Source organism: Balaenoptera acutorostrata, chromosome 11, assembly GCF_949987535.1.
Source record: "Balaenoptera acutorostrata chromosome 11, mBalAcu1.1, whole genome shotgun sequence".
NCBI lineage: Eukaryota > Metazoa > Chordata > Mammalia > Artiodactyla > Balaenopteridae > Balaenoptera > Balaenoptera acutorostrata.
The window spans coordinates 105177888-105200650 of NC_080074.1; the positions used below are offsets into that span (position 1 = coordinate 105177888).

General features: G+C 38.6%; 1 protein-coding gene across 13 annotated transcripts in view; it reads left to right on the plus strand.

The window, feature by feature from the left end:
* Positions 1-22763, plus strand: part of ERC1 (ELKS/RAB6-interacting/CAST family member 1) — a 424409-nt gene that overhangs the window by 100718 nt on the left and 300928 nt on the right. For 7 of the 13 annotated variants that reach the window (XM_057555932.1, XM_057555938.1, XM_057555941.1 and 4 more), the window contains exons 5-8: positions 1930-2085; positions 3634-3726; positions 6740-6907; positions 20314-20481. In XM_057555932.1, coding sequence (XP_057411915.1) covers positions 1930-2085; positions 3634-3726; positions 6740-6907; positions 20314-20481 — 585 coding nt within the window. Of the gene's footprint in view, positions 1-1929; positions 2092-3633; positions 3727-6739; positions 6908-20313; positions 20482-22763 lie in introns of all 13 variants that reach the window. The other 6 variants (XM_057555944.1, XM_057555937.1, XM_057555942.1 and 3 more) reach the window with 3 other exon arrangements.

Sequence of the window (22763 nt, forward strand, 5' to 3'; positions counted from 1 at the left end):
CCTCGCCTCTCCCCCAACCTAAAAATAGCTAGCTGTAATTGTCTCATGATAAATCCTTTAACTCTTATCGGCATACTCTCAGATAACAAGGAAAGTCAGTCAAGACAGGCTTGAGGTAAAGTAAGAGGAAGTCAGTCTCAAAATTTCTTCCTAAAGGAATGGTTTCTCTAAAATTCCAAATAAAATAAAGCTATACTGAATTTATGCTCTTTAAGGTCTTTACTTCTTAGGTGAATAAGCATATGCAACAATAGATGTAAAAGTATCTATTCTTTGTAGGAGTTTTTCTGTAATTGATGACATCTAAAGTAATCTGGGGATAAACTGGATACTGTGACAGACAAAACCAAGAAAATGAGTATAGACGGATGTTGTACTAGGAGGTGATATTCGTGGTGATGCTGATTTACAAGGACAGTGACGTTTCTTTTTAGAAATCATTATGAGATATTTGAAATGCATGGTGAAGTACAGCGAATAAGTAAGATTACTAATGCAGTAAGTAGCCTCCTCTTATCTGCAGGGGATAGGTTCCCCGACCCTCAGTGCATGCCTGAGACCACAGATGGTACCAAAGCCTATATATATGCTGTGTTTTTTACTATACATACCTGTGATTAATTTTATAAATCAGGCACAATGTGTAAGGGATTAGCAACAGTAATTAATAGTAAAATAGAACAGTTATAACAGCATGCTGTAATGGAAGTTATGTGAATAGGTCTCATTCTCTCTCTCTCTCTCTCAGTATCTTACTGCACAAATCTAATGCCTTCTTCATCTAAACTAAGCACTTGTCATGCACTGTAGCCGTAACTTTTGCAGTTTGAGGTGCAACAGCAAAACTAGCACAAATTTCTTTTTCCTTCATCCCAGTTTCACTGCTGGAAGATTCGTTCTGACTGTAGATCTTAGCAACCTCAGCATATGATTTTTTCTCTTAGTGAGAACTTCCACCTTTTCACTTAAAAGAAGCACCTTACGGCTTCTCTTTGTCAAATCTGAATTGCCAGCATACTACTCTTGTGCTTTGGGGACGGTATTAAATAAAATACTGTCACATAAAAATGGTCACTTGAACACAAGCACTGTGATGCCAGGACTGTCCATCTGATAACCGGGATGGCTGCTGTGAGTGCCTAACGGGCGCGGGTACACTGGACAAAGGGATGATTCACGTTCCGGTGGGACAGAATGGGATGGTGTGAGAGTTCATCATGTTGATTGGAACAGCGGTGCACAGTTTAAAACTTCTGAATTGTTTTTTTTCTGGAATTTTCTATTTGATATTTTCTGACCGCAGTTGACCTCAGGTAACTGAAACCACAGAAAGCAGAACCACGGAAAGTAAAACTGTGGAAAAGGCGGGACCACTGTGTGATAAAGTGTAACTGTTAACGTAATTATTCATCCCTTTGTTTTTCTGCAGTGGGAGGTTATCAGATCTTTATTATTGTAGATACGGTTATACGCATTATTGTGTAAATCTTTGAAACCTTCTTACTCTTTTCCCCACTCCTTTGGGGGCAGAAATAAGCCTTTTAGGGGTCAAGTAAAACAATAAAATATTATAGCTAGAAAAGGTTTTACTGTTAATATTACAGATGTTTTCACTAGAAGTTTGTTGACCGTAAAGTACTTAGAAACTTTGACTAGTTTTCTATTGCTTCTACTTCTTTAGTTAATACTCTCAACTTTAATCAAAAGGGTGCAGAGGAAAGGATAGAGGAAAAATCATACTATAGATCTCAGTCCTCCTCCTCTCCACCATATGGCCATGAAGGATATATTTTAGAAGCAAGGCACCAGTTGCAATATTTCTACATATTTGTTTATCTTTATTAAATTTCACATCTGTAAAGACAGGCTTGTGCAACCTCTCTGACTTTTTGCGAATACTTTAATGTCTAAATCTTCCTTTGTCCTCAGGATTCAAAAATTTCCTCTATGGAGCGTGGGCTCCGAGACTTGGAAGAGGAGATTCAGATGCTGAAATCGAACGGGGCTTTGAGTACTGAAGAACGAGAGGAAGAAATGAAACAAATGGAGGTCTATCGGAGCCATTCTAAATTTATGAAAAACAAGGTAATGGTGTGTGATACCGTAATTTTTAAATGGGGTTTGAAAAATTGATGCATGTTCCTACTTCTTTAGTGATGATGGACTTAACGCTGTTTTATCAGGCTTCAGGGAAGAATACTTGTACCGTAATTCTTTCAGATAGAACTTTCCCAGAATTAAAGTCAGAATTACTGATGTTGTATAGTTATTTCAAATTTCACTTAAAAGAAAATTACTTGTATGAGGCTAAGTGTGTATTGTCACAGTTTAACATTTCATGTCTACCAGTACTTCTGAGGCGATTAGTAGGATTACATCCAGATGAGTTTTTCTCACTATATGAAAAGAAACATCACGTTCTCTATGTCTTGTGAACAAATTTAGAAGTCAAATTCAGCCTAAGAGACTGAATCCACCTCCCCTTTTTTTTTCCTGAAATGGCTTAAATAAAATTGTGTTTTCCCTTCAAACGCAGTTCCCTAAAGGAAAGCCCTTTGCGCTCTCCCTTGGAGAAGACCCATGTGTTTCAGGTTTATTGTTTCCCACGTGCACTTGGGGTGTATGTACAGTCGATAGGCATCGCTGAGACATATCAGTCTGTATTATAACTTCAGTCACAGTATTCCTTCTTTAGAGCCAAGGCATTTATTTTGATCCTATAGACTATTTTAGGCAAATGGAGGATTTAGTTTATTACAGTTATCAGTTTATCAGGTCTGTGGTGTTTTAAAGATCATAATTTCAATTATAAAATATTAGCTAGAAAATAAGTGTTCCTCCCCCTCCCCCTGTCCCCCATATCCCAATTGTGTTAGTTCCCTAATTTCTCAGAAGTGAAAACTGTTCCTTTAATGATACAGTTTTTGGTTTTTTTCTGTGATACCCATACCTGCATATAAGTCAGTAGAATATTCCTCTGTTATTTTAAGAAGCTGTTATCAATGACTATGGCCAATTTCATGTAACTTTTAGAACTTAAAAATTCACATATCCAGGGCTTCCCTGGTGGCGCAGTGGTTGAGAATCCACCTGCCAATGCAGGGGACACGGGTTCGAGCCCTGGTCTGGGAAGATCCCACATGCCGCGGAGCAACTGGGCCCGTGAGCCACAACTACTGAGCTTGCGCGTCTGGAGCCTGTGCTCCGCAACAAGAGAGGCCGCGATAGTGATAGGCCCGCGCACCGCGATGAAGAGTGGCCCCCGCTTGCTGCAACTAGAGAAAGCCCTTGCACAGAAATGAAGACCCAACACAGCTGAAAAATAAATAAATAAATTTATAAAAAAAAAAAATTCACATATCCAACTTTCTGTTAGTTTTGATTTATCATTCTAACTTGAGAACAAAATAAAATATCATCTCTGCTTCCCATTTGCTGATTAGCACATTTCAGTCCATTACCCTGTGAAAATAATGAGCCCATCTAGGGTCCTTTGAAGAGGAAATTAGGGGAACAGATTTGATTGTGTTATATGAATTATTGTTATTTCCAGTTACTGCTCTGGCTCAAAAGCAGATAATAAGAAGACCTAAGTTGACACATGAGTGAAAAAGAATAACAATGTCGTGACAGGTAGAGCAACTGAAGGAGGAGCTAAATTCGAAAGAGGCTCAAGGGGAGGAGCTGAAAAAGAGAGCGGCTGGTCTTCAGGCCGAGGTCTTTGCCGTAAGATTTACCCTTTGCGTGCAGTGATCCCACAGTGGGACCCTGCTGCTCTGGCTCTGGGTGCTCACACTTTCACTCTGTGGTCGGCAGCTTTGCCCGGGACTAGCACTAACCAGCCTGCTCTGCTCTTTAACTGACTCCTGTTCGCCGGTTTGACCCACGTGCCACCCTGTGTGCAGCGAGCCCTCATGTGCTCTGGAAGCCCCGTCCCTGGTTTTTTACTGTTGCTTTGTCACTGTGTGGATGGTGCTTCAAAGCTGCTTTTTCTCGACTCCTTTCCTGTTAACCAGAAACTTGTTGATTTATGTGAATGGTCTCTTTCTCTTCTTAGGTACAAAGAATGTGCAGATGTTCTAGGTCCATCACCCAGGGTTTATTTGAATCTGATTTCCTGAGTGAAGTGCTTTACCTTCATATGTAGACATCATCTTTAAGTCCCCGATAGGTGATTTTGCAACAAATTTTACTTTCTCTGGAACAGATGTATAGAAGTGATTAGCTTATTTAGTTATCTAGTCAGTTAGAAGTAGCATGAAACTTAAAGTCTCTAAATCTATTCAGTAGCTCAATCATCTGTCTAGAGAACTTGAAATTCCATTTCAAACTGTGATAAAATGATTATAATAAAATAGCTAACACTTGAGTACTTATTATAAACATTTTATAACCTACTAAGGTAGGTATATTCTCAACCCAATTTATGGATAAGGAAGCTGAGGTAACACAGTGGTGCTCAGGAAGCACAGTTAGTAAGAGGCAGAGTTTGATTTTTACACAAGCCATTTGGTTCCAGAACCTGTGCTGGTTAAGCTCTGCACTCCACTGCCCTATACTAGGCTGTGCACACATTTGTCTCACAAGTGTCAGGAAGAAAACTGCTTCTGAAAATTACGGTAGGATAAGACTGGAATGCAGCATTAAAGGAAAAAAAAAAATCACTTGTGCTAATTTAGTGTGTTTGCTATTTATGGACCACTTTATAGTATAGATAGAAAAGTGAGATATTTTGTCTAAAAGGGTCATTTTGGTTTGTTGTAACCATGTATTGTCTAGAGGAGAAGTTGATCTATAACTTTTTTTTCCTCAGCTAGTATTATTAATTTCTTTTTGTGTCGAACAACAGGCTAAGCATTCTATACATTTTTTTGGTTTAATCTGTACGCAATACAGTGGCACTGGTTTGCTTTCTCCATCTTACTGATTAGGAAACCAAGGCTTAGAGAGGTAGTTACCCAAGAAGACACACTCGTTCGTTCTCACATGGGATTGACTGCAAAAGCCTTATGCTCCTAACTTTTAAGGAAAATTTGTGCTTCTACACTCTTCTATTTAGGATATTTTCTTCTTTTTCTCAGTCTTTATGGTCAGTATAGCATTATTTGAGGATTATTTAGTAATGCAGATGATGAGGAAACTGAGATTTTATATTTATTTTTGATCACATGGTCTAGAGGTAGCTGGAAATTTGAGTAATCTTTAAGCCATAGTTCTTTAGCTGATGAGGTGAGAACATTTTGAACGTTTTTCCTGACTATTCATTCATACCACAAGTGCGTTTTTAGTGCATTCTGTTTGTTAGGGGTGGGATGTTGGTAAAGGGATGTCATGAGAGATGCTACACCATTACAATATGTGGCAGCTCCTGGGTACGTATCTGTGTTACAGGATGGAAGTAGCTGCTGTTTACAGCTATCTTCCACTGATGTCCTTAGCAGCTGCGAGTATTTTGCATACAGTGAGCACACAGAAATGTTTGTTGAATGAATGAATATTATATTTGTAAGTAGAGATTTCATGCATATGAGAAAAATGCTTGTCTTCCTGATGAAACAGAACAGTAAATTATAAGTTTAGTTTTAGTGCTCCTTAAAATTAATTTTAATTACAGTAAAATTTATTTCCTACTTTCTCATGGGAAATTGTTCTCAAAAACTTTGTCCCTTATGCCTAAGATTATTACAGTCAAAATACTTTAGATACATTCAACTTTTTAAAAAGTATTTTTTGTTTCATCAGTGATACTGAGATTACTGACTTCTTGTCAAATTTATACTTCGAAGAGTCTATATTTTAGTGCATAGCTACCTTGCTTAGGCAGTAGATACAATGTAAAAACAGATATGATTTCTGTTAATTTGGCTTACATTTAGAATAAAAGAGTAAAAATTCTTAGAAACACAGTAGAAATGTAAAGGAGATGTTTGATGTTAAATGTTTTCTAAGTTAAGATGAGAAAAATTTATGGGGGAGTGAGTGGCACCTGTTGATTTATGGATTACTCTGTCAGAGTAATTCAAATTTGATTACACATGTAGATTCTTACAGAATGAGATTTTATGCGTTCTTTATTTAGGTTATATACTTTTATCCATTTAGTTGATATGACATGTTGTAGGTAATATAACTTTGTAGGTGGAATCTTTTTTTTAGGTCAGTACCCCTAACTCCTCAAAATTATATAATTTTTAGAAAGCACATGTTTATAATGTCTTATAACACTAAAGTGGCTTTTTAAGAAGGACTTTATGTATACTTTCATTTGAGAATGAAAAAAAAACAATGAAAAAATAACTGTGCAGCTTTTGAGTTTAAATAGCAATAGTAGGAAGTTTCTTTTTTCTTTCTGTATTCCATCTACACTAATCCTGCTGTATGATTTGAAGTTTCTTATGACTTAATAAGATGAAAACTGCTTTAGTCGTGTTCAGATGCTTACTGCTGTCTCATAGTCATCTAAGTGAATTGGGATTTTTCTTCTTCCATTCCTTTTCTAATGGATTTCAAAAGTTTAGGGGAGACAATAAATGAAAACTGGAAATTTTGCTATTAGTTGAATAAGCTTTGTTTTTTTTGGGGGGGGTGTGGTCAGCTAAGATTAGATGGTGCAAAAAGATGAATTGTGTCCTGTCATAAAGTTAATGCTGTATATCTTGACGTGGATCTGTCAAAGATCCAGATCAGAGGTGGTGCTTTTATTTCTTTTTTCCTTACACTGCTTTTTCTTCTTCTCTAGATTGGTCAGGTGAAGCAGGAGCTGTCCAGAAAGGACACAGAACTACTAGCCCTACAGACAAAGCTAGAAACACTCACCAACCAGTTCTCAGACAGCAAGCAACACATTGAAGTGCTGAAGGAGTCCTTGACTGCTAAGGAGCAGAGGGCCGCCATCCTGCAGACCGAGGTAAAAGGAGTTGTGGGATTTGCACGGAGCCCATTCCTTGGCACCTTTTCTTGTGTATTACCTGTGCACTTCTTGTTGTGTTGAGATACGGGAGCTATGAATAATGTTATGATGGATTCTTTAGCCATGTGGTCAGTTATAGTACTAAACTATAACCATCTTGTTTCTATTCTTGTATCTAACAAATTAAACCGGTGCAGTTAATATATGTTTTTGATACTTTAGACTTTGACTAAGTCTGTGCTTCTAAGTAGACTTTAAACTAATGTTATGAAATGAAACAATAGTTGTAAAAGCATTTGTTTTCACCCGTGGTAAATCTTTCAGTCATGAATGGGAGTGAGCTTGGTCAGCCTGTGTTGGGTTATTAAGTGTCCTTAATTTTTGGTATTATGAATAGCTTTAAGTAGGCAAACTGTGGAATCTAGAAATGTTTGAGATAAATCTTGTTTTGAACTGCAGATGATTAGACACGTGCCTTCATGTCCTGTTTGAAAATAAAGGTAGCATTTTTAGAAATATTAGAAGATTATCTAGTCTGCCAGCCTTGATTAGAGGTAGGAACACACTAAATAATTCCAGGCAGATGAGAATCTATCATATTTGCAATGAGAAGGAATTGATGATGCCATTTGGATTTACTGTCTTAAGGAAAATATTTTCTAAAGATCTCAATGAAATAGAGAATTTAGGTAGGAATAGGTAAGCAGTTCTGCTGTGTAGAAGAAAAATGAAGCGTATAGTATGGATTAATTTTTCTTTTCTTTTAAATAACAAGATAATAGATAAATAAAGGCATAGTGTAATGAAAAAAGGAATGGGTAGTAAAAAGAATGCATAAAAACACCTTAGACCCAGAAGTTCAGAATCCTCAAGCGAGGAGGAATGGGAAAATGACCAAAATGTTTCATGTAGTATTTTATTTTTTTACAGTTTGGGATTTTGTTGAAAATGAGAGATTTGGATGATGTATTTATAATTTTCCTTACAACTTATACTTTTTCTATTTTGATCACGTTTCATTTTATCATGATACCTCAGAGGGATATTTTGGGGTAAATAAGGCTCTGGCTCTGGAGTCACAGTTACTGAGTGTGAACTTCAGTTTTACCACTTGCTGCCAGGTCCAGGGTCCAGGGCACATTACTTAAGTTCATTGTGCCTCGTTTTACATCTGTAAGATGAAGAGTCCTGCCTCATTAGGTTGTTAGCATTAAACTAATTTATTCACTCCTAGTGCCTGGCACATAGTAAGGTCTTTGTCTGTCAGTTATTGGCATCATTCTAATTCTTGTAATACTATCAGCTAATATATGTAAACTGTTAAAACGGTAAGAGAACATTGTTGCTTTTCTTTTCATTGGCATAAATTTTATGTAGAAGGTCTGCTATTTAACATTTTTATCAAGCTAAATTAAGGTTTATTCAGGGAATTGCAAATATAGAATTATCTGAAAAATGTTACGTGCAAATTTATTAATTTGTGGCTTTATTAGAGATTTTCACATCAATGCCTGGTATGAATGCAGTACTACAAAAGGGTCAGAAGAGGGCGCCAGTGTTTTGGAGCTGAGCCTGTTGCCAAGTGCTGCTGTGATAGTTTTGGATGGAGGTGGCAGGTGTGGGAACCAGGGAACCAGGCAGTTGGTTAATGATAATGCAAACACTTAAAAGCTTGTCACAGTCTAATAGATGACTTCTTCCCCTTGGCAATCCATCCTTCTCTTTGTACCCCCCTCTGAAATAGTGTTCTTATTAGCTAGGTCTCACACAGATGGGCTTGTGATTGGTTTCTTGTACCATAGAGAACAAAGACTGTATTTGTGGTCATTCTTGGATGGTTTTTATATTTGTTTTTAGACTAACTGAGTTTCAGCAATTACCCCTGTAAGTTATTAGGACAACTGCTCAAATATAAGGGTCTCATTCTAAAAGATAACAGTAGAAAAGCTAACTTCCTTTTGAATTTGGGGTGATTATATGAATGTTATATGCCTGTTTATCAGGATTTGCTATTTTTTCTTAAATTACTCTGGTGACACTTGACAAGGCTCACTTTTTCCAAAGCAGCTTTCTCCTGTTGGATCCCATAAAAGACAGTTTGAACCAGCTCTTTGAAAGTTCTCACCTATTTCTATAATTGGTATCTTTCTGTTCCTATAATTGCTCTTTTTTTAAAAAATAAATTTATTTATTTATATTTGGCTGCATTAGGTCTTCGTTGCTGTGCGCGGGCTTTCTCTAGTTGCGGCGAGCGAGGGCTACTCTTTGTTGTGGTGCACAGGCTTCTCATTGCAGTGGCTTCTCTTGTTGCAGAGCACAGGCTCTAGGCTTGCAGGCTTCAGTAGTTGTGGTACGCGGGCTCATTAGTTGTGGCTCGCAGGCTCTAGAGTGCAGGCTCAGTAGTTGTGGCACACGGGCTTAGTTGCTCCGCGGCATGTGGGATCTTCCCAGACCAGGGCTCGAACCCGTGTCCCCTGCGTTGGCAGGAGGATTCTTAACCACTGTGCCACCAGGGAGGTTCCCTATAATTGCTCTTTATCGATCTCATCCTCCTCTCTGAAGCTACCCTAGACTTTCATCCAGCTCTCAAATCACAGAATTAAGCACATATGAAAAAGAACATGGATTCAGGAGTTTTTTGGTTTTTTTTTTTAATTTTAAAATTCTTGAAGGAAAAACGGGATGTGGGAAAAGACCTGTTTTTTTTCCTGTTCAGGGTCCATGGAATGAGGTCCTTTTGTGTTGGGCAGTGTACAGTATATAGTATCTATGGAATTGCTCCAGCTTTATGAACATCTCCTTTAATCGGTTGACCTTCACAGAGGTGGTCTGGATTTAGTAGCACTGTGGTCAAAGCATGGGCTTTGGAGTCAGACCTAGGCTTGAAATAGCCTTCTACATTTATTAGTTATGTGACCTTGGATGAGTTATTTTACTTCTGTAATCCTCCATTTTCTCATCTGTCACTGAGAAGAATAATAATACCAACTTCCTAAGGTTAGAATAGATGTTTAATGTGGCTAGAATACATTTTTTTAATTATGAAGTTCTTATCTGTATTTGGAGGTGAATATTAAATATCAGTGGGTTTAAAATATCGCCACAGGTTTTTTTCGATGATAACTTTGTAGCCCCCTCCCCACCTTTGTACAGATAAACTGTGCACTGTTGAATGACACATCTCTGCCTGTGGCCTTTTGCAAGTTTCTCTGAGCTCTTCAACCTTTTGTTGGGATGTCAGACAGACCTCAGTGCAGTTGAAGTAGCCTTTTAAAAAGGTCTGCTTGTGTACACTCTCAGTCTCATGACCCAACGCCCTTCAGTCCTCCTCCTTTCCAGATGGGAACAGTGGGCGATGTGGTGATAGGAAATTATACTTAGTGATCTTGGGCAAGTCACTTAGTTTCGGCTTTGATTTCCTCAGCTTTAAAATTAGGAGTAGTTTAGATTATTTAATTTTTTAAAAATTTATGGGGACTTCCCTGGTGGCGCAGTGGTTAAGAATCCGCCTGCCAAAGCAGGGGACACGGGTTCGAGCCCTGGTCCAGGAAGATCCCACATGCCGCAGAGCAACTGAGCCTGCGCTCTACAGCCTGTGAGCCACAACTAATGAGCCCGTGTGCCACAACCACTGAAGCCCGCACGCCTAGAGCCCGTGCTCCGCAACAGGAGAATCCACCGCAATGAGAAGCCCGCGCACCGCAACTAAGAGTAGCCCCCGCTCGCTGCAACTAAAAAAAGCCCACACGCAGCAACGAAGACCCAACACAGCCAAATAAATAAATACATAAATTAAAAAAAAAATTTATGAAGTACAGGAAAAATGCAGAAAATAATATAGTAGACGGTACTCAGATTTAACTTACATTTATGTTTGACCACATTAGGTGATCTTTAAAGGTCCTTTAAAAGAAAAGATTAAAAAAAAAGCGCTCATTCTAAACTAAATATTCAGTGAAAGCAGAAACTTTTGTTAGAATCTCAGGTTTTTAGAACTGGTTGGGGCTAAGAATAGGCTAGGAATAAATATTCGGAAGCTGTCATTATGGGAGTAGTGGCTAAAGCCTTAGGGATGAATTGGTTTCTCCAGAGGAAGGTTGTATCGAGTGAGATGTAAAGAGGGGGAAATGACAGAGGATCCAGTGAAGAAAACTGAAAAGGTGTGGTCAGAGAGTTAGAAAGGCAGTGAGTCATATAATTGCAAAAGAGGAATTATAGGAAACATGCCATTGTTACTGGCATGCAGTTACTAGTGCTAATGTGCTCTTAGGTAGATCTGTTTACTGATGTAAAACAAAAGAAGGTTAAGATGGGTTGAGATAATTAATACTTTTGTGATCAGAAGTAAAAGGCCAAAACAGCAAGGTAGCCATTTTTCTGTTCATGTCCTTTGGTAGAGAAAGTCCTTTGGTGGAGGAAAAACCTTCTGATTTTGTTGAAGTTGGCATAACCTGTTTGCCACAGACCTTGATGCTTGGCAAGCTGGTTAGATGCTGTTCCTCCAGCTCAGTTGATGTGAATAAAAAAGGTCTTATTCCTCCTGCCAAGAATGGCGTTAGGGTGATGACTGTGTGTCCTGCTAGTCTCTGAGGGGTTTTCCTGAATATGTTTTTTGTGGTTTGCAAAATACGGACCTCACGCAAAATTATACTCTGAATTTAGTTCACACCAAACCAAAAGATCAGTGTAGAATTCAGAGCAATTAATCTAGTAGTAGCAAAGTGGTTTTTGGGGTTATTTTTATCTCAGCTCTCCAGACCAGCCCATTTAAATTCTGCATTGCATGAAAAAGCAGGTCAAGAAAAAGTGTACACAGGTGATTTGAATTGAAAAGATCACTTAGTAATTAGGCTGTGGGCTTGGGTAGTGTCTGTGGCTAATATTTGTGATATGAAATATTTTTAATATCAAAACCTGCATTTCCCACTGCAGTAACACCAAAGGTTTGTATGTTTATAACAGGAGTTTTCATTCTTTACCTTTTTCAGTCACCAGTTCTTGTGGGTCTCATACCTGACATTCCCTCATATCGGCATGCGGGTATTTATGAGTGGTTAGTGCAGGCCCATTTCCAGGTCACTTAGCAGAGTCAGGGATCTAACGTAAAAGTGCAGCGGGGGCATCTGGGTACTTTTGGTAAAGAAGCAGCAATATGAGGCCTCACAGTTACTATCCTGAGACATTGGTCCCATCAGAATGAGAAACAGAAGTGATGAGGGACGTTTTCCTGCTGTATTCTGATTCCTGACGCACAGATGGAAAGCCTTTCATTTTTCTGAAATTAATGCTGAGAAGAACTGAGAGACAAGGCAGTTCAGGCTTATCTACAGGTTTAAATGTCTGGGCTTTTGACTTCTGCAATAAGAATTTAATAGTGTATTTCAGGGGTATTGGGTAAAATGTTTTTAAGGTGAGTTGCTTTGTTCTTTTGCTTGTGGTTATTGGAATATATAGAATACATATTAGAGGTGGAATATATAGTATACAGAATACAAACGACAATGTAGGAATTAGGTAGAAATGACTTGGCATGAGATTTATTTATTTTTAGATTTCTGGCATGTGTACTTTCTAAGACTTTGACCTCTTTAACTGTGCAGCGGGTCAGAGGGTTCAAGGAGCTCCCTCTTGACTCGCCCTGGCTGATGGATGCCCTGCAGTGGGTTCACTAATAGGAGCCACGTCTGATGCTGTCAGATGGGACTAGTAGCCACGTAGGCCGGCTGGAGCTGAGCCTCAACAAACGCCAGGTGGATCAGGGTCAGTGAGTTCTTCTGGCATCTCGACAGCCTGGTCGTTGAATTTCCTATTCACAAGAATCTTCGCTCTGTGGTGGCAGTTCTTTTCTCCCTGTTGAATAAATATTCAGTCTGTTCTGACATTTCCCTTCTGGACCTTTTTTCCTTCTTCGCATAGTGGAGTGTTTCTGATTTTAATAGGGAGATGAAGGAAAACTGGGGGTAACTTAAGGAATTTTGTCACCTTGTGCTTTAGAAAGGATCATTGGAGAACTCAGTGGTGATCATGTATTCCATCTTTGTTCTGCATTGGATTTTAATTCTTGCTCTGAGCTCTCCAATGCTGAATTCAGGCACCAAAACTGGAAATTTGTAATGTAACATCTTTTGGATTCGCTGGGCTTGGCTTATTGTAGTTCTACTGTTTGTCAGTAAAACACTTTTTTTTTTTGGTCACTGCTGAGTAATCTTTTCTTTTTCCTCATCTTTGAGGAAAAATTTAAGTAGATTGGCTATCTTTACACATGTCAAGTTTCCATTTCATATACTATTCATGGGAAGAACTCATTTAGATCTTCTTCAGTTGCTTTCATTAGCCATTTGTAATTTTCAGCATACAGAGCCTATACATGTTTTGTTAGATTTATACCTAGGTATTTAATTCTTTTGGAGTGATTGTGAATGGTCATACATTTTGAAAATTGAAGTTCAGTATTGCATCATATTTATTTTGACCAGTTCACAAAATATCAACATTTTAAAAAGCTAGTGTAGGGACTTCCCTGGTGGCGCAGTGGTTAAGAATCCGCCTGCCAATACAGGGGACACGGGTTCGATCCCTGGTCCAGGAAGATCCCACATGCCGTGGAGCAACAAAGTCTGTGCGCCACAACTACTGAGCCTGCGCTCTAGAGCTCACGAGCCACAGCTACTGAGCCTGCGTGCCAAAACTGCTGAATCCCGTGCGCCTGGAGCCCATGCTCTGCAACAAGAGAAGCCACTACAATGAAAAGCCCACACACTGCGATGAAGAGTAGCCCCTGCTCGCCGTAACTAGAGAAAGCCCGTGCACAGCAGCGAAGACCCAACACAGCCAAAAATAAAAATAAATAAAATGAAATAAATTAAAAAAAAAAAAGCTAGTATAAATATGCCTCTATTTTCCTTAGTAGTATTTTTACTAAGAACTATTTCAGGCACTTAAAATATAGGTAAAATACTAAAACATTTTAAGATGGTAAATGACGTGTAGGAGTTTTGAATTTTAACGTAGTTGGCTTTACCAGTATTTTTTCTTTATGATGTATCCTTTCTGGGTCTTTAAAAAAAAAAAATCCTTCCATGCTGCCCTGTCTTAAAAGATACTTAAAAAGTATCTTTCTTTCTAGAAGTTTTAAAGATTTGCTTTCTATATATAAAGCTTTAATTCATCTAGAATTCATTTTTGTGTATGATATGAGTCAGGGTTCTTCCCCCCTCCCTCAGTATGGGTAGCCAGTTGTCTAAAAACAGTTTATCAGATACTCTGTCCTTTCCTCACTGATTACAGTGTCACCTCTGTTTATATGTGTATGGGTCACTAAATGGTGTGAGTGTGTGTGTCTGGGCTTGCATTTCTGTGGCAAACGTCTGTTGGTTTATTCCTGTTCTAATGCCATGCTTTCTAATTTTGCTTACTTAAAAAAATCAAATTTATTGACATCAAATAAACTGCATATATTCAAAATGTGCAGTTTGGGGCTTCCCTGGTGGCGCAGTGGTTGAGAATCTGCCTGCCAATGCAGGGGACACGGGTTCAAGCCCTGGTCTGGGAAGATCCCACATGCCACGGAGCGACTAGGCCCGTGAGCCACAATTACTGAGCCTGCGCATCTGAGTCTGTGCTCTGCAGCAAGAGGCCGCGATAATAAGAGGCCCGCGCACCGCGATGAAGAGTGGCCCCCACTTGCCGCAACTAGAGAAAGCCCTCGCACAGAAACGAAGATCCAACACAGCCATAAATAAATAAATAAATAAATAAAATTAAAAAAAAAATGTGCAGTTTGGTAAGTTTCGGCACATACACCTCTGAAACCAATGGCACGGTCAATATAAAGAACACCTGTCCCCAAAGTTTTCTTGTACCTCTTTGTAACCCCTTTCTTCTGCCTCTCCCTGATATTCTTCTCTCCTCCCCACTTCCTCCCTCATATCCAGGCAACCCTTGGTCTGCTTTCTGTTACTGTAATTAGTTTGCATTTTCTAGAATTTTACATATATGAAATCTTACAGAATTAGTGGTTAAGAGCTTAGGATCTGAAGGCAGACCATTTAATCTTAAATCCATGCTCTATCACTTATATTTAGCTTTGAGATCTTGGGTCTGCTTTCTTCTCAAAGTACCAGTTTTGCCAGTTACCATGGGAAATTGAAATTTTCCACAGGGAAAATACAAGGGAAGAAAATACGATGCCTGAGAATAGAATTCTGAGGACTTTTGATATACTGTGTATGTGCTTGGCAAGCATATACATGACCATGTGCAGGAAGGTTCAGAAGTCTGAGGGTAGAATGAAGAAAACTGTTTAATACAGAAGTAAAGGTTTGTAAAAATAAACATGACTGGAAAAAAAAAGATGATGTGAGGCTGTATTTGACATGATTGCTCAGGCTGGGAGAAAAACAAATAAAACCAGAATGGAGGTGAATAACAAAAAGTTAGGGATGATAGATCAGAGGTTATACTATGGACAAAGAGTAGATTTAGTAGGCATAGAAGAAAGGAAAGAACTGTGTTTCAGAAATAAGATTTTCAGAGTTTGAAAGTTCTTAGGTGGACCTTTCCAGAATGTAATAAGGTTTACCCTGTATCATTAATTAAAGTAGAATAGAGGAAAATTACAGGTGCAAGAGTGTTTATTGAGGGGGCAGTGGAACTTGTGCTGACGAATTATAAATGGGACCTGAAAAGACGGCTTCCCCAATTTCTGGCTCGGTGAGACTGGTGGCATTGAAGTGGTTGAGAGAAATACAGTTTAGCAGAGTGAAATGTTGTTTATTTACATGTTTTTCCTCTCCAGCGTGGTCCAACATAAGTACATTTGTAAGTACATGATGGCTTATCTATATCAGTCTCAAATGAGACTGGTCTCCTAGGAAATTTTCCACAATACTTATTGAGCAGTAAGTGCCACTAAACATACAGTACTGGTTCTCAGATACCTTATTGTTTTGATATAATATAGTTTCGATATGTTATTGATGTAATAATATAGTTATAAGGTAATAATAATATTTCCTGATGTTTTAGTATTCTCTCTGTGAGTCATTACCCATATTACCTATTTTTTTTAAAAATTAATTAATTAATTTTTGGGCTGCGTTGGGTCTTCGTTGCTGCACGTGGGCTTTCTCTATTTGCGGCGAGCGGGGGCTGCTTTGTTGCGGTGCGCAGGCTTCTTATTGCAGTGGCTTCTCGTTGCGGAGCACGGGCTCTAGGCACACAGGCTTCAGTAGCTGTGGCACACGGGCTCAGTAGCTGTGGCTTGCGGGCTCTAGAGCGCAGGCTCAGTAGTTGTGGCGCACGGGCTTAGTTGCTCCGCGGCATGTGGGAATTTCCTGTACCAGGGCTCGAACCCGTGTCCCCTGCATTGGCAGGCGGATTCTTAACCACTGTGCCACCAGGGAAGTCCAACCTATTTTTAATTTGTGGGTTATTCTACATTCAGACAGGAAAAATAATATAGGACAAGTTCAAGATTAAAGATGTTTTGTAGAAACATACTTGTTATCTTAGATGTGCACTGTCAGTGTGTAGCCACCAGCCACATGTGGCTATTGAGCACTTGAAACATGGCAAGTCCAAATTGAGATGTGACATAAGCGTCAGTTACAATATGCATTGGGCTTTGAAGACTTAGTACAAAACAGAAATGTAAAATAGTTTGTTAATAGTTTTTTCATATAGACTACAGGTTTGAAATGACAATAATGTGTATATATATTAGATTAAATAAAATATATTATTAAAATTAATTTTACCTGTTCCTTTATCACTTTTTAATGTGGCTGCTAGAAAATTAAAAATTTCAGAAGTGGCTTGCATGTATGACTCATGTAATATTTTTGTTGAACAGAAAGAAACCCACCTCCCTGTTTTTCTGTAATCAAATGTGTAACTATTTGCTAAATTATAAATCCTTAGTGGGAAAGCAAAAAAAACAAAAGAATTTGGTGTGTGAGTACGTTTAATGAAATTTGCTGTGAATAGATTTTAAAATAAGTACAAAATGCCAATGGCATTCTTAATAGAACTAGAATAATTCTAAAGTTTGTATGGAAACACAAAAGACCCTAAATAGCCAAAACAGTCTTGAGAGAGAAGAACAAAGCTGGAGGTATCATGCTCCCTGATTTCAAACTATATTATAAAGCTACAGTAATCAAAACAGTGTGGTACTGGCACAAAAATGGATACATGGATCAATGGCACATAATAGAGAGCCCAAAAATGCATCCACATTTATATGGGCAATTAATCTACGACAAAGGGCCAAGAATATACAGTGGGGAAAAGACAGCTTCTTCAACAAACAGTGTTGGGAAAACTGGGCAGCTACATGAAAAATAATGAAACTGGACTGCTCTCTCACACCATGCACAAAAACAAGTTCAAAATGGATTAAGAGGACTTTCTTAGTGGCACAGTGGTTAGGAATCCTCCTGCCAATGCAGGGGACACAGGTTTGAGTGCTGGTCCAGGAAGATCCCACATGCCACGGAGCAACTAAGCCCGTGCGCCACAACTACTGAGCCTGCGCTCTAGAGCCCGTGTGCCACAACTGCTGAAGCCCGTGTGCCTAGAGTGCGTGCTCCACAACAAGAGAAGCTGCCACAGTGAGAAGCCCGTGCACCACAACAAAGAGTAGCCCCCGCTCGCCGCAACTAGAGAAAGCCCACATGCAGCAACGAAGACCCAACGCAGTCGAAAATAAATAAATTAATTTAAGAAAATAACCAAAAAACCAAAATGGATTAAAGACTTAAATGTGAGACCTGAAACCATAAAACTTCTAGAGGAAAACATAGGCAGTACCCTCTTCAATATCGGTCTTAGTAATTTTTTTTGGATATGTCTCCTCAGGCAAGGGAAACAAGCAGAACTAAACAAGTGGGACCACATCAAACTACATAGTTTTTGCACAGCAAAGGAAACTATTAAAACAAAAAGACCACCTACTGAATTGGAGAAGATATTTGCAGATAATATATTCAATAAGGGGTCCAAAATATACAAAGAACTCATACAATTCAACATCAAAAAAAAAAACCTTGATTAAAAAATGGGCAGAGGATCTGAGTAGACATTTTTCCAAAGAAGACATACCGATGGCCACCAGGCACATGAAAAGATGCTCAGCATCACTAATCATCAGGGAAATGCAAATCAAAACTACAATGAGATATCACCTCACACCTGTCAGAGTGGCTATTATCCAAAAGACAGCAAATAACAAGTGCTGGTGAGTCTGTGGTCTGTGGAGAAAAGGGAATCCTTGTGCACTGTTGGTAGGAATGTAAGTTGGCGCAGCCACTATGGAAAACAGTATGGAGATTCCTCAAAAAATTAAAAGTAGAACTGCTGTATGATCCAGCAGTTCACTCTGGGGTATTTATCTGAAGAAAACAAAAACACTAATTATAAGAGATACATACACCGCTATGTTCATTACAGCATTAATGAACCAAGATATGGAAGCAACCTAAGTGTCCATCAGTGGATGAATGGATAAAGAAGATGTTGCCTGTGTATGTGTATATTATTATTCAGCCATGAGAAAGAAGGAAATCCTACTGTTTGTGACAACATGGATGGGTCTTGAGGACATTATGCTAAGTGAAATAAGCCAGACAGAGAAAGCCAAATACTGTGTGATTTCACATATATGTGGGATCTTAAAAAGCGAATGAACAAACATAGCAAAACTGAAACAGAATTATAGATATAGAGAACAAACAGGTAGTTGCCAGAGGAGAGGAGGATGGGGAGAGGAAAGAAATAGGTGAGGGAGATTAAGAGGGACAAACTTCCAGTTACAAAAATAAATGAGGGGCTTCCCCTGTGGCGCAGTGGTTAGGAATCCGCCTGCCAATGCAGGGGACACAGGTTCGTGCCCCGGTCCGGGAAGATCCCACATGCCGTGGAGCGGCTAGGCCCGTGAGCCACAACTACTGAGCCTGCGCGTCTGGAGCCTGTGCTCCGCAACGGGAGAGGCCACGGCAGTGAGAGGCCCGCGCACCGCGATGAAGAGTGGGCCCTGCTCGCCGCAACTGGAGAAAGCTCTTGCACAGAAACGAAGACCCAACACAGCCAAAAATAAATAAATAAATAAATAAATTTATTAAAAAAATAATAATAAAAATAAATGAGTCAAGGGGATGAAATGTACAGTGTGGGGAATACAGTCAGTAACTATGGAATATTATTGTGTGGTGACGTATTGTAATAGACTTTTTGAAATGTATAATAAAATCAACTTACACTGTTGTGTTTCAAGAAGTAACATAGGGCTGTAGGTCAGTTATACTTGAAAAACAAACAGAACAAGAGACCAGATATGTGGTTACCAGAGGTGAGGAATCAGGGGAGGGGAGATTGGATGAAGACAGTCAAAAGGTACAAACGTCCAGATATCAGGCAAATAAGTACTAGGGGTGCGGTGCACAACAGGATAAAGATAATCAGCACGGCTGTGTGTTGTATGTGAAAGTCATTAAGGGAGAAAATCCTAAGAGTTCTCGTCATGAGGAAAAGGTTGTTTTCTATTTCTTTAATTTTGTATCTGTATGAGACAGTGGATGTTCATAAAGCTTACTGTGATAATCACTTCATGACGCATGGAAGTCAAATAATTATGCTGTACACTTTAAACTTACACAGTGCCGTATGTCAGTTATATCTCAAAACTGGAAGAAAACATAAGTACTTATATTAGATTTCTAATTATTTTAAAGTTATATCTAATGGATGGTATTAAACTTTGGTGATAAAGGTACCTGGATACCAAGCTTTAGCTGACTAGTCTTGAGATCTGAAAGTAGACCTTGCTTTGCCTTACAGATCTCTAAGTGCATTATGGGATTGTCAGCTGCAGCTAGATTGTATTCTCTGATACAGCAAGTGTCATGTTTGGTGATGCTTACGGTTTTCTTTCTAATTTTAGATTTTCTAAAGCAGTGTCGCATCACTTGGGAACTTGTTAGAAATACTGATTCTTGAGCCCCAACCCTGCCAAATTAGAAACTGGTGGCTTGGCCTGGCATTCTGTTTAAATCCTCCAAATGATTCTAAATTTGAGAAACATAATAGATTATACCACTTTTACAGAGGTAGCAAAGCTCAACCCCTTTATATAAATTCTCCAATTTTGTCCCCTTTATTCAGATCTGTTTATTTTGATTACACCGTAATTTAACAGATGTAAATTTTATGTTATTATGGAAGTGCTCACAAAATTTTAGGGTTTCATTTCTAAATAGTCACAGTTGTATTTAGAGTGGTATTTTATTTGATTCTAATGAAAGTTTACTATAAAAGTATCATTTAGGCAACTGTACACATCTATTTGGAAGGAATTACGTTCCTTTCTTTTCAATTAATCATTTGTAAAAATGTTATATTCTTAGGTGGATGCTCTGCGGTTGCGTTTGGAAGAGAAGGAAACCATGCTGAATAAGAAGACAAAACAAATCCAGGACATGGCTGAGGAGAAGGGGACACAAGCTGGGGAGATCCATGACCTCAAGGACATGCTGGATGTGAAGGAGCGGAAAGTTAATGTCCTTCAGAAGAAGGTGAGGTGCACGTGTTCTGAGCCCAGGGCCCCGCATCAGACCCACGTCCTCATTCCTACCACTGAGTTGTACCTAAGTGCTATCAGAGTTTCTCTCTCATTCCTCTGTTTATATTTTTGCAGGTCGTAATTGAAACCATTGCCGCAGGAGGTAGATTATGAAAACTGTTCTGTATATTCAGTTTTTAAACTTTCGAAGTAAACACTGTTTGGTATCTTCAGTAGTATTTTCTATGCTACTGTCTCTGAAAAGTGCCTTGTAAATTGCCAGAGTATTTGCGTTGGCATTCTTCTACCTCTCCTAATCTTCTGTCTTGTATGGCAACTGTAGGGCCATGAATTAGTGTAGTACGTGGGCCAGGATTCTTGCAAGACTGCAATTTTGAATAGAAACACATGCTACTATAATGACATCTAATCTACATATGTCAAGAAAAGGAAGACTTTCTTTCCTATTTTACCTTAATCATAACTGGAAAGAGGCTAACACTGTAATAAATAAGGAAAATACTAATAATTGTCTTCCCCTCCCCCTTTTAGCTAAATTAAAGGGTACCTTTGAGATAATAGTTATAGTAGACACTGGTATTTATTGTTCTTCTCCGCTGAGGGGATAGATCAGAAATATTTGACATTGTCCCAGTTTATTTTTAACCTCTAACAATAGCCCAGGAATAAAACTCTCTTCACTAAACCTCAGATTCAGCTTTTCTTCTGTGTACAGAGGACCATGTTCAATATTTGTCCTCTGTTAATTTGGTTTTCATTTGCTTTCAATGAGTAAACATAAAAATTTGATCACTCTAGATAGGTGACTGTAGTATCTTGTTAGTGGATGCTACTTTGTTTTACATTTTTATACATATGTTCTTCTCACCTTACCCCCAACTGCTCACTTCCCCTTACCCGTTTCTTGTATACGCTTCCAGGCGCAGTTTACATATACACAGGCAAATACGTATTCTCTTTTTTTCTGTTTACCTCTTTCTGTGTTCTTCCATAAACATTTTATGCATAATCCATATAAAGCAAAAATGTTTCTCTAAACACAAATGTTACCATTCCTTTATTTCCCTTTCCTTTTTTCCCATTAATATCTTTTGAAACTTCTTCCGGGGCTTCTTCATTGTTACCAATGGCACCTGTGTGGATGTGCTATGGTTTATTACAAGGTTTCCACTGATGGACAGTCTGCTTAAAGTTTCTGCTGTTATGTAAAATGATGCTGCATTTTAAAAATGTGCATATTTAGTTTATTCATATGTGAAGTATATTTCTAGGTAAAGTACTTAAAGTAGAATTGCTGGGTGAAAGGATATGCATTTGTAATGTTGGTGGATTTTGCCAAGTCACAAGTACATTGGTTAGAACCCAAAGGTTGTTTCAAACTAATGCACGTCTTATTTTTAACTAGATAAACATTAAAAAAAGTTTTTAATAACTGTGAACAGGGGTTTGAAGTTAGAAATAACACTTCATTATCCTGGAATAATCATAGTTTGTAAAAATAGAGTGGCAGCACTTACGTTAGCCACTTTATATCTGTAATCTTGTTTAATCCTTGCAACTTTTTGGTAGTGGATTTTAGATCTTGATTGCTCTGTTATAATCAGTGGCTAAATTTTTAGGCCATGACACATAATAAGAAATATATGTTACATTAATCTGTATCAGTGTATAGTATACATGCTTAGAGATACAGCTAAAACAAAATTTTCACAAAATATACTCTGAACTATCTTCTCCCATTTCTTAAAGGAAATAGAAAAATGTTAGTCCCAATCCATTAAGTTATTTCAGTACTCACTAATAAAACACTTTTATACCTTGGTATCCATTCTCCCATGCTCCCCTTTCCTGCCCCCAAAACAAAAACAAGCCCCAAACCAACAAAGTCCGAGACATATTACATAATAAGGGAGGTTCAAATTTGTACAAATTTGTTTAGCTAAAAAAGTGGTACCTTCAGGTTTTGTCACAAGGTTGGTCTTATTCCAAAATGCAGCTTTTCCCATGACAACAACTTTCCTGTTGGGAGGATTAGACAGTAGTATGTGTTCAAGCTTTTTGACACTACAGGACGTCATACAAATATGACATGTATTATGCTTTGTCTAGTCTCTTTGCCTTTCGCCGTAGAGGGCCAGGGGAGTAGGCTCTAGAGGGCCGGTAATTGTGCTCTTTTTAGTACACTAGCTGCCTCACTAATTTGTCATGTTATAGACTTTGATTTGTCTTAAAACAGTTATCAAATAGGTAGCACAGGTACTTTCAAAACTGGTT